Below are 11,929 nucleotides of genomic sequence, written 5' to 3'. Positions count from 1 at the left end.
TTTTCAGAAGTGGCAATGAACTGCCCATCTTCTTCTGCATATCACTTGTCACATAACTCATTACATGCCCAGACTCTCTTTGGTAGGTTGTTTGGTTTGGTTTCTTTGGTTTTTAGCTTTTCTTGGTTGTATTAATGCTGTCCACAAAAAGGAAGTCATTCTTCATCCTATTTCTATTTCAGCATCTGCCTGTCCTGTGTGACCCAGAGACTTTGTATAAATTGGGAGCTGTTTGTTTAAATAAAATAAAGGACCCTGCTCCGGGTGGTTTGTCTGAGATCTTCTCTGGAGCCATGGGGCAGGACTGTGTGCTGAGGTGAAGGGGGCAGTAGGCACCCGGCGCTGGGTCTGCCTCCCAGCATGACCAGCATGACCCTGTGGACTCACCCCATGGCCCTGGGCTCCACAGCCTGCTTGATCTTCAGAGCAACGCCGCCAGCTCAGAGGCTGTGGGGAGCCTGGGGAGCGGGTGCAGGGGTGGCTGGCCAGTGCGAGGAGAAGGGCAGGGCACTGTGTGTGTGCAGGGGAGACATGGAAAGAGAAACCCTTTGCTGAGGGTGGCAGCTGGGGGCAGGCTGCCCTGTCCCTGGGGCAAAAGGACCTTCCTGAGCATCCCCTGGGCCAATTCTCTCATGCCGTCCTGGGGAGCAAGTTTGGCACCTGGGGCTGCAAGCTGCCTGCAGCGGAGATCTCCTCAGCGTGCCGGCTGGATGGACATTCTCACTGGCCTCCGTTTCCTGCTGTGGGACCAGTCAGAGACATGAAGGACCAGCAGAGCAGGGTCTGGCCTGTGCCCGTGTTCGCTGGACACCCCGGGCAGCTGCCCCAGGGCAGTCGTCACACACCAGCCAATAACCACCACCATGTCCAGCACTGGCCTCTCAGCCCAGCTCGGAGAGGTTGCTTGTCCCTCCACAGAGGGACACCGAATGACCAGGTCAGAAGTCCAGGTTTGCATTGTACAGACGAGACGTAAGCATGCACATGGTGTGCGTGTGGGGAGATGAACCCGAGTGAGCACAAATGCCATCAGCTCTTCCTGGGGCTGCCATGAAGGCCTCTGGGACAGACAGTGTCTCAAGGTCACTTCACTTTGAGAGTAGCATCCCCTGGGAAAGCACCTGGATGCAGCACTGGGATGTGCTTCATTTAACCCACGTCCCTGTGTCCATTCCTCATGCCGTGGAGCATCTCAGACGAGTGCAGAGCAGGGCGATACACCGCAGGGCTGAGGTGCCTCCCAGCCTCTGGGAGCAGCAGCAGGAGGTCAGATTGACACTGTGACTGCTGCAGTGCACTGCCTCTGCACATGCAAGGCAAGGACTCCACTCTCTAATCACCCGTGTGTGTACGAGGATTGCAAGAGACCAGCTGAGACATGGGCACCTGGCAGAGCTCTGACATTTCTGTGTGTGACTCCAAGAACAAATTTCCATTTTCCCAGCGACATTCATCTCAGCTGCCTTGGACAGGCTCATTGCAAGTGCTCCTGACTGCTACGTCACCCTTGCCTGTGATTCCGGATTGTGACCTCAAAAGTGCCGGAGCAATCATGGAGGTTCTGTGGTCCTTGGAAAAAGCAGACATCAAACCCCTCTTCAAGAAGGGCAGGGATGAGGATTGACAGAATTGCAAGTGGCCTGCCTGCCTCAGACTCTAGGAGGACATGGGGCAAGTTGTCCTGCAGCCATCTCCAGGCCCTTGAAGGACAAGAAAGGCATTGCTGAACCAGAATGGTTAGGGGAAACGAGGGCACGTTGTGTACCTGGCCTTTTGCAAGGCCTTTGACATCATCTCCCAGAGTCTCCTTAGAGCCGGATTGATGCTCTCCAGGATGAAGAAGTGGATGGTAGGGTGGGTGGGAAGTTGGCTGGATGGTGAGGCCCAAATGTCATCAGCAGTACAAAGTCTTTTTAGAAGGCAGTCATACCCAGAATCCCTCAGTGATTAGCATTTGGGCCAAGACTCTTGAATGTCCTTATTATCCCCCCACATGGTGGAGCCCCATCCAGGAAGAGGGCATGGATATGGGTTGGCATGTGCCTTCTGCCTGAGTACCTGATGGGACAGCAGCAGGCATAGGGCTCGTTTGTGTGTATCCAAGAAGCTGAAAGGCCAGGGAAAAGGCACGTGGTTTAGAAGATCACGGTGAGGTTACTTTTGTCAGCTCAGGTGAAAGGCCACAAGAAGGCTGATGAGTTAGGTCGCCTGCTTGAAGGGTGCTTTCTGAGAATTTTGAGCTTTCCTTGGAGGTGGGAAAAAGCAGGAGAGAGAAAAAGTGCTACAAAGTGCAGCTTGGAAAGTGGAGCCTGGACATGAGGAAGAAGAAATGTCACTCGAAGGGTAGAGCTGTGGTGCAAGAGGTCACCCAGTGAGAGTTGGTGATTAGACCGTGGCTTTGTGTTTCAACGAACGGCCAGTGAGGGTGGGGAGACGTCAGTGAAGGCAGAGAAATGCCCAGGGGAGAGCAAGGTGGAGAAGCAAGATGGATGTCTACAGCCTGCAGGAAAACAGGGGCAGGTGTGGGACAGCCTGCGATGGAAACTGCCAAGGGCGCTGGCCAGGCTGGAAGACACGAACAGAACCCAGGTCTTTGTCCTCTGGGCTATGGCAGTTGTCTGTGCCACCAAGGGCTGTGAGAAGACATGTTGCCCTCCTGGCACTGGAGCCTCATTTCCTCCTTGCAACCCCATGGGGAAGCTGGGAGTGTTGTTCCATTGTCCTGCACTGGGCATTGCAGACCCCACATCCACTGCCCCAGGAAGGGCCCTGACCCACGTGTGAGGGACAGGATCCCCCTTCCCATGGGCCGGGGGTCAGGGCTTGGCCTTTCTGGTGCATAAAGCAAACCAAGGCTTGACTCAGCATCAGAGCCACCTGCACAGTGCCTTTGCCTACCTGCAATCACAGCCTCCAATTATCGGCTCTAACAAGTCCCTGGGGAGGCTTTGTCAGTAATGGCCCTCAGTGGGGCCCAGTAATGCTTCAGAGTATTTTAGGTTTGTCTTCTGCCTTTGTCTCCTTGAGGGGATTGTTCAGTCTCTTCTCAGTACCTGAGGCTCCTGGACTCAGCACTACATACACCATGGGGCTCATTAAAATGCAGAAAGCGCTAACGAGCTATGCCTCTTCTATAGTTTTCTTCAGGTCTTCAACATTTGTATAGCCAATTAGAGAGGTAGGCACCTACCCTGAAGTAGCATAGCTAGCTCATCCTTTTCAATGAGCAATCTGAAGATGTGATCGGAGAATTCTCCAGTTGATATGGATGCAGAGTGTATCCTAAAGAGGTGTGGACAGGTAGGAAAAGCAGTCCCTTGAGGCCAGACACGGTATGGACATCCTTGCTCCTCACCTCTCCAACCCTGCCATTGCTCTCGTTGGCCACCAGGGACTTGCTTCACTTTTCTTTACATGAGACTTCTCCACCAAAGTCTGCAGCTGAATATTACAGCTGCTTTGCAGCAATTCCTACCTGCTCTCCATGGAGAACTGCATGGAAACAGGGTTTTTTAATTGGGGGAAAGAAAAAAGAAGAAAAAGTAAAACACAAGAGAACTTAATCCACAATAAACACACTTCTCAGCTGTATGGTTACTTTTGGCAGCTTCCAACGAGGTTCACCACCCCAATTGAAGAGTTGCCTATGGAAAGTATGAGGGAGAGTACTGAAAGACAATGACGCTTTACCTCCCTGGGGCTTAAAGATGGGTGATAGGTGAGAGGGATCTGAATGATCAAAGAGTAAGAGGAGGAAAACCTCTGGAGAACAGTGGAAAGTGCGCATGTCCAGATAGGCTTCTGGAGAGATGACTTCAGACATGGGGTGTTTGATCAGGACAGGCAGAAACACCTGGAAGGTTAGGGAGATTAAATACGCAGCATGATAGACAGAGTAGTGGCAATGCAAGCACCGGGCAAGATCAGGATTTCTTCTCCCGCAATTAATACACAGTCTCAAAAGGCACATATTGGCAGGATTGGAATTACAGTGACGTTTTATTGAAAGTACTGAAACATTGCAGCTGGTAAAAAGGTGCTGGGTTTTTTTTCTTTCTTTTTTTAAAGTATTGAGAGCAGTTCCCAGGTTTTCAGGCAGAGCTCCGGGGTCTGACCATAAGCAGCCAGTGCCACCTCGAGAGCTGTATCTGAGGTACTTGCCGGGGCATGTAAAGGACCACTTCCCCTCCTGGTCCAGACCTATGGCCTTACCAGTACCAGAGCCCCAAGACCCCACAGTTTCTCCAGGCGATGCTTTGGACCACCTGCTCCCTCCAGGAGTCAACTCCCAGAGCCTCGGCGCTCTCTGGTATGCGGTCCAGACTTAACGTCTCTCTGGTACCTGGCTCCCAGGCCCCTTATCCTACTCACTGGCTACTCCAGCCTGATGTGGGCTAGCAGTTACACACACTGACACGCACATCCACATGATATGCATGCAGTTGGGTCTCTCCTTTTAGCTGCCCCCCAGGCACATGAGCTCCTATGACTTGTGGTCCCCCCTCTGGTGTGGGAGGACTCATACCTCCACACAACGAGCAGAGATCCCCCTCACCCCAGGAAGTAGTGAAATGGAGTTTTATACGAAGGCAGGACAGGCTGGGGCCATCAGTTCCAGGGTATGGCTGGACAAGTGTACTTACCAGCAACCTCCTTCATCACGACTAGCTATTTTTAGCCCTATTTCATCCCCAAACAACCTCAAGTCCTCCCTTTCCCTGCCATCGGTCCTTTCCTCAAAATCCCATCGGAAGTCTTCATTACGTGAAATAGGAACCGGATTTGCAGATCCACTTTCAAGAAGACACAGACAAAAAGTATCAGTAAAATCATGATCATTCAATTGCAGTAGCTGAATCTACTCATGACCCCTGCAGTAAGGGGAAGCCCCGGGACCTTGCAGGGGAGCAACAGGGGATTACCAGGCAGAGCCGAGTGTCTGCCCATGGTCAAGGCTTCAGCAAGGGGTCGATCTCAAAGGGTTTTTTCCTAGGAAGCAGGGAGGGTAGGCTGTACGTGCACACCCTGAGCTGTGATATGTTCTATAGCTGTGTGGAGTCAACAAGACGTGTGTCCACTTTAGCAAGTGTCTTTGCCTCATAAGCGCAAGCTCGCTAAATTTCTGGCCATGTAGTATCTGCAATGGCATCAACATCTTCAAGGGCGTCTCCATCGGTAGTTGCATCGGAAACTGGACTTGCATCTTCAATGCCATCTGCTGTGGTATCTGCAGCTGCAATGGTGTCTGACACAGCAACTGCATCTCCGGTGGTGTCTGTAATGGTATCTGCATCTGCCATGGCATCTCCAGTGGCATCGATGCCGGTACCTTCAAAGGAATCTTCAAAGGCACCTGCATCTCCAATGGTGTCTGCATCTGCCATGGTATCTGCAATGGCACCTGCATCCTCAATAGCATCTCCATCAGCAATTGCATCTGAAAGTGTATTTCCATCTGCAGTGGCATCTGCACCAGCATTGGCAATGTTATCCACAATGGTATCTCCATCCGCAGTGATGGCTGCATTGGAGAGCTGTAGCTGACAGGACAGTTGGACACACAGCATTCCAGATGCAGATACCTTTGCAGATGCCGTGGCAGATTCTTTCCCACTGCAGATGCAGAGGCCATTGCAGATACTGATCCCGTTGCAGAGATCCATAGCATCACACACCTCCATGCAGATACCAACACCATTACAGATGCACACACAGCACAGCGGGCATTATCCCCCCTCCTCAGCACCGCTCAGAACACATATACACAACACCGCGCTGCGTACGGGGTCTCAGGAAGAAGTGACCTCTTGCTGGCCTCTGTCCTCTACTGGCCTCTGACTCTGGTTCCCACAGGCCCTGCCCTCCTCCTGCCTCCCCAAGGGGCCCAGGAGCTCAGAGCTGGGAGAAAGCGGGCACAGTGCTGCTAAAGAAACCTTCTGCTGGGGATAAGCAAGTTGAGTCCTGCATGGAAAGGAGGCACGGCCATCTCTGTGAGGGCAAAAATACCCTCCTGACCACTGCAACAGCCTCACTCACAGCCAATACTGCATTTGGTGGACAGGGACAAAAGAAATCCATTCACTGCCTCCAACACGGAAACAGCTTCAACATGGACCTGACTAGAGTTTTCCCCACCCTCTTGCAGAAGGGGATAAGGAGCCACCAAGAAAATCACAGAATCACAGAATGAGAGGGGTTGCAAGGGACCTCTGGAGATCTTCTAGTCCAATCCCCCACCAGATCAGGTTCACCTACAGCAGGTTGCACAGGAATGCTTCCACACGAGTTTTGAATATCTCCAGAGAAGGAGACTCCACAACCTCTCTGGGCAGATTGTTCCAGTACTCTGACACCCTCAAAGGAAAGAAGTTCCTCCTCATGTACGATGGAACTTCTTATGACCATGTTTGTGCCCATTACCTCTTGTCCTGTCACTGGGCACCACTGAAAAAAGACTGGCCCCATCCTCCTGGCACCCACCCCTTAACTATTTCTAAGCATTGATAAGATCCCCCTCAGTCTTCTCTTCTCCAAACTATAATAACCCAAGTCCCTCAGCCTTTCCTCCTAAGAAAGATGTTCCACTCCCCTAATCATCTTCGTAGCCCTTTGCTGGACCCTCTCCAGCAGCTCCCTGTCCTTCTTGAACCGGGGAGCCCAGAACAGGACACAGCACTCCAGATGCACCTCAGCAGGGCAGAGTAGAGGGGAAGGATAACCTCCCTCGCCCTGCTAGCCACACTCTTCTGGATGCAGCCCAGGATACCATTGGCCTTCTTGGCTACAAGGGCACATTGGTGGCTCGTAGTCATCCTGTTGTCCCCCAGGACTCCCAGGTCCCTTTCCACAGAGCTGCTCTCCAGCAGCTCAGCCCCTAACCTGTGCTGATGCAGGGGGTTATTCTGCCCCCGGTGCAGTGCCCTACACTTGCCTTTGCTGAATTTCATCAGGTTCCTCTCTGCCCAACTCTCCAGCCTGTCCAGGTCACGCTGAATGGCAGCGCAGCCTTCCACTGTGTCCGCCACTCCTCCCAGTTTTGTGCCTTCAGCAAACTTGCTGAGGGCACACTCTATCCCTTCATCCAGGTCATTGCTGACTGTATTGAACAGGACTGGACCCAATCCTGACCCCTGGGGAACACCACTTGTTACAGACCTCCAACTAGCCTCTGGGCCACTAATCACAACCCTCGGAGATCTATCGGCCAGTTTCCAATCCACCCCACTGTCCATTCCATCACACTTCCTAAGCTTGCCTCTGAGGATGATGTGGGAGACGGTGTCGAAAGCCTTGCTGAAGCCAAGGCAGACAACATCCACTGCCCTCCCCGCATCTATCCATCCAGACATGTCATCGTAGGAGGCTATCAGATTGGTCAGACATTACTTTTCTTGGTGAATCCATGTTGACTACTTCTGATAACCTTCTTTCTCTTTATGGAAGTGGTTCTGACGCAGGGAGTAGTCTGACTTAACCTTGGGGACACCTCCAACCTAGATGAACCATCGTCCTCGTCATTATTGGGTTCCACTTGCAGATTCTCGTACCTGTTGTGCAAGGACACCTGGGAAGGTGGGGTAGTGATGGAGGAGATGCGTCTGTTGTGCCAGGCAGGAACCTGTCGCCGTTTCCCCCTATCCCTTGAGTGACTGCGTTCAGCTAGGTGGAGAGAGGATAGGGAATCCTCCATATGATGTGTCCGGTCTGCCTGACAGGCTTGTTCCAGGAAAGGTAGGGTGTGTTTCCAGCATGTTCCCAGTGGAGCTCTGTCTGCAAAGACTCATCAGTCACAGTGGATGCAGAGTTTAGAGAGGCCATGGTGTTCTGCCAGGGAGTTACCATGGCTCCCTGGTCAAGCCGGCTGAGTTACAGCGCCCTTCCTGCACGCCCTTCCACGTGAACTGCCCTGCAAACTGCCGCGCCATGCCCTTTCTGATGCACCACACCCCATTTGTCCGCCCTGCTCATGGCACTCCCTAGGGTTTTCTTTTATACATGTGGGGGCTTGGCCACCATTGCTCCTGGCGCTACCCAGGACTCGTGAGCCGCTGTCACGTTAGCTGCTGGCTCCTGATGGGTCTCTCCACTCCCCTGAGGTGTCCCTGGTTCAGGAAAGCCCCTGTACAGGGTGCTAGAGTGCTGCTCTGCAGCTCATGCCTGCATCAGAGCTGCTCGCCTCAGCAACCATCACAACCCATCTCCAAGGACAGCCTGGTCAGGATGTCCTGGGAGCATGCAGGCGGGCCATGGTGGCCAGCTACAAGCAAAGACATGCACTGCGGGTGCCTGCATGGGCTCAGAGCAGGGCACGAGGAGACACCCTACACCCAGCACAGAGGCTCTGTGGCAGTGCCCGTCGGCTGACACCGAGCTGGGGACTGTGGGACAAGAAGACGAGACCTTCACAGCCGGGTTGGCCCCACATGGCCCCACGTGGCCCCACAGTGCGGGTGCTGCATGGACCAGAGGGCATCAAAGGACAGGGAAACAATCCCCCGACACAGTCCACACAGCAGCCCTCTGTGCCTGCTCCCCCAGCAGCCCCCTATGTGCAGCCCCCCACCACTGCCTGCCCCTGCACAACCTCCGTCGTGTCCCATGGGGCCATCAGCAGACAGCCCTGCTGTGGGATCCGGGGGTCTGGCCCAGGTGAGAGGCTGGGCAGAGCTGGCCATGCCCCAGTACCCTGAGCCCAGCATGAGGACGGAGCTGGCCACGCAAGAAAGGCCCCTCCCCAGGGCTGGGGTGTATGGGCAGACATGGAAAAGTGCCCCGCTCTGCTCCCTGCCAGCCCTGCTCCCCAGCACCTCTGAGGGGGTTTCACCTTCTGAGTCTCCATTCACAGCCCACCTCCGGGCACATGGAGAGTGCCTGTCCTCTCCTGAGCCCTCCACATTCCTTTCCAGAGGCACTGACAGCTGCTATCAGCCCTGTCATACCTCTGGCAGCCGGAGGAAGGGGACTGGGAGTTCACGCACCACCTCCAGTGCCTCTGGACACCAGGAAGGTGGTTTTCAGACAAGTCCTTAGTGTCCTAGGTGTGATTCGAGATTATGTCCCCAAACACAGTGAGAACAGAAGGAGAAAACTTTGAAAAGTCCAATTCCTTTGGAGTGTTGTTGGCCGGAGCTTTACAAGGAAAGCTCAGCCGTCAGGCACTGCACTCAGGAGATTGCCTTTTATTTCAGAGATGCTATTAGAGAGGCCAGACGTGACACAGCGTTCAACATATTTGTGAAAGGGTCAGACACAACAGGACCAAGCCTCAAGAGCAGTGGTATGAACCCCAGCAATTACTGCCAGGTAGGATTATCATAGGGGAAAAAAGCACAATCCTGGGCTAAGAGAATCCCTGGGCACTCCGCAGAGAAGGGGAGGCAGGTTATTGTTGATGGAGAAATGTCCATTGCATCAGTTTCCTTAGGGCCTCCTTCAGCTCCACGTTCCTCATGCTGTAGATGAGGGGGTTCACTGCTGGAGGCATCACCGAGTACAGAACCGCCATCACAAGGTCCAGGGATGGGGAGGAGATGGAGGGGGGCTTCAGGTAGGCAAATATGCCAGTGCTGAGGAACAGGGAGACCACAGCTAGGTGAGGGAGGCAGGTGGAAAAGGCTTTGTGCCGTCCCTGCTCAGAGGGGATCCTCAGCACGGCCCTCAAGATCTGCACATAGGACAGAACAATGAAAACAAAGCACCCAAAAGCAAAAGAAACACTAACCACAAGAAGCCCAACTTCCCTGAGGTAGGCGTCTGAGCAGGAGAGCTTGAGGATCTGTGGGATTTCACAGAAGAACTGGTCCACAGCATTGCCTTGGCAGAGTGGTAGTGAAAATGTATTGGCCGTGTGCAGCACAGCATTGAGCAACCCACTGCCCCAGGCAGCTGCTGCCATGTGGACACAAGCTGTGCTGCCCAGGAGGGTCCCGTAGTGCAGGGGTTTGCAGATGGCAATGTAGCGGTCATAGGACATGACAGTGAGAAGATACAATTCTGCTGACATGAAAAAGACAAGCAGGAATACTTGGGCAGCACATCCCGAGTAGGAGATGGCCCTGGTGTCCCAGAGGGAATTGGCCATGGCTTTGGGGAGAGTGGTAGAGATGGAGCCCAGGTCGAGGAGGGAGAGGTTGAGGAGGAAGAAGTACATGGGGCTGTGGAGGTGGTGGTCGCAGGCTATGGCGGTGATGATGAGGCCATTGCCCAGGAGGGCAGCCAGGTAGATGCCCAGGAAGAGGCAGAAGTGCAAGAGCTGCAGCTCCCGTGTGTCTGCGAATGCCAGGAGGAGGAACACGGTGATGGAGCTGTTGTTGGACATTTGCTGTTTCTTGGTCTGGGAGCTCTGTCCAAAGAAGGATAAGACAGGAAAAAAGTTAGGACAGATTTCTCTGAGAAAACCCACTCCATTTTTCATAGCAATCCCCCCCAGTTGGAATGCATTTCCTTTCTCTAGTTTGTGCTGGCTGAGTGTGCTGTGAGGAGCAGGAGCTCTGCCCTTCTACTGCTGAGGAGTCAGCTTTGCTCTGCTGCAGTGGGTACATGGGAGCTGACTTGTGACACCTCCGATGTTCACAGGGCATGTCAGATGTAATCCAGCTTTCATGGAAAAATTCAATATCTGCACTCATGACTCAGAAGAACATGGGCTGCGGCAGAGAGTCTTAGCATGTCTTTTTAATAATTTTGTCTGTGTTTTCTCACACAGCTGCAGTGTTTATCAGTCCTTTTCCCATCTTCCCTGTGTTTTCATTTTGCTGCCTTGAAGATGCCTTCACACACAAATTACTCTTTTAAAAAAACCCTAAACCTGGACTCTGATGAGACCAGAGGAGTCCTGTTTCAAAGGACAGCTCGGCAAACTCTTCTCTAGCCCAGCCCAGAGGTGGAGGTGTGATGGAGAGGGCAGGACACGACCCCTCCCAGAGAGAAGCAACTGACTCTGCGAGGAGAGTGCCGACCCCCAAGGAAAGGCTCCGCACTCCCGAGGATCCCACAGCAGAGCTGCGCCTTTCTGGGGGGCAGCTTGCAAGCCCTGCAGGACAGGCAAAGCAGAGACTCGGGGGTCCCTCCGATGGGAGGTTCTACAGAGAGAGTCAGCTCATTGCCCCGCAGACAGTGCCCAGCAGACATCTGCAGGGAAACACAGAAAGAGAGCTGCCTGAGCGCACCCTCCCCCTGTGCTTGTTTGCAGTGTCCTCCCACTCCCCGTCCCTGTCTCTGCTGCCTGCAGCTGTCCCTGCCAGGAGCTGGTTCTCTGTCCCCTGTGTCTCCTCCCTGGCAGTGCTCACAGAGCCCATCCCACCCGCTGCCTGCTCAGCTCTGCCCTGCAGAGCCCTCCCTGCAGCAGGACACTGCCCAGGGGCATCTCTGGGTGCGCAGGCTCTGAGGGGAACATCAGACCAGCCCTGGCGAGGCTGGAAAAGTGACACTGATGCTGTCTGTGACCACGGCATGGTGATTTCCAATACTCCCCGCTTTATTCACCTCTAAGAGGAACAGACTTGGAATTTCAGTGCCTCCTCCGGAAATGAGAGATTAATTTCTATGTGCCATTGCCCACCCAGACAACCCAGAGGAGAAGAGTGAAAGACCAGGATCCTTTCCTTTCAGGCAGCCCCTGCCTTGCTGTGCTTCCTGAAAAGTCTCCTGGGAAGATCCTGCAGTGATGTGGAGCTGTGAGCAGCCCTGACCCACACAGCACCCTCTCAACAGCAGAAGCACCCTGCCCTTGCACTGGTCTCTCCTTCCACCCCCAGCTTCTCCCCACAGCGCCGTGGGGAGCTCCCCGGGCAGGCTGAGTGCTGACCCTGGCAGGCGGCAGAGTCCCTGCCCCAGCACCCAGCCCCGGGGGTGCAGGGACCCTGCTCGGAAGGACAGCCCTGGGCACCCCTGGCTGCACACCCACCTTCACACCCTGCAGCCGTCCCTG

General features: G+C 54.0%; 1 protein-coding gene across 1 annotated transcript; it reads right to left on the bottom strand.

Annotated features, from left to right (window-relative positions):
- Window positions 1-9,382: 9,382 nt before the first annotated feature.
- LOC132321486 (olfactory receptor 14A16-like) lies at window positions 9,383-10,318 on the bottom strand. Its single transcript, XM_059834977.1, has one exon. The coding sequence runs from the start codon at window positions 10,316-10,318 to the stop codon at window positions 9,383-9,385; it is 936 nt and encodes a 311-aa protein (XP_059690960.1).
- Between the last annotated feature and the right edge of the window lie 1,611 nt (window positions 10,319-11,929).

The sequence above is a fragment of the Gavia stellata genome, unplaced genomic scaffold (assembly GCF_030936135.1).
Source record: "Gavia stellata isolate bGavSte3 unplaced genomic scaffold, bGavSte3.hap2 HAP2_SCAFFOLD_42, whole genome shotgun sequence".
Classification (NCBI taxonomy): domain Eukaryota; kingdom Metazoa; phylum Chordata; class Aves; order Gaviiformes; family Gaviidae; genus Gavia; species Gavia stellata.
Note: the sequence above shows the minus strand (reverse complement) of the source record. Positions and strands in the feature narration are given on the sequence as shown.

Excerpts from the sequence above, each read along its gene's own strand:
- LOC132321486 (XM_059834977.1), bottom strand. The coding sequence starts at position 10,318 with ATGTCCAACAACAGCTCCATCACCGTGTTCCTCCTCCTGGCATTCGCA.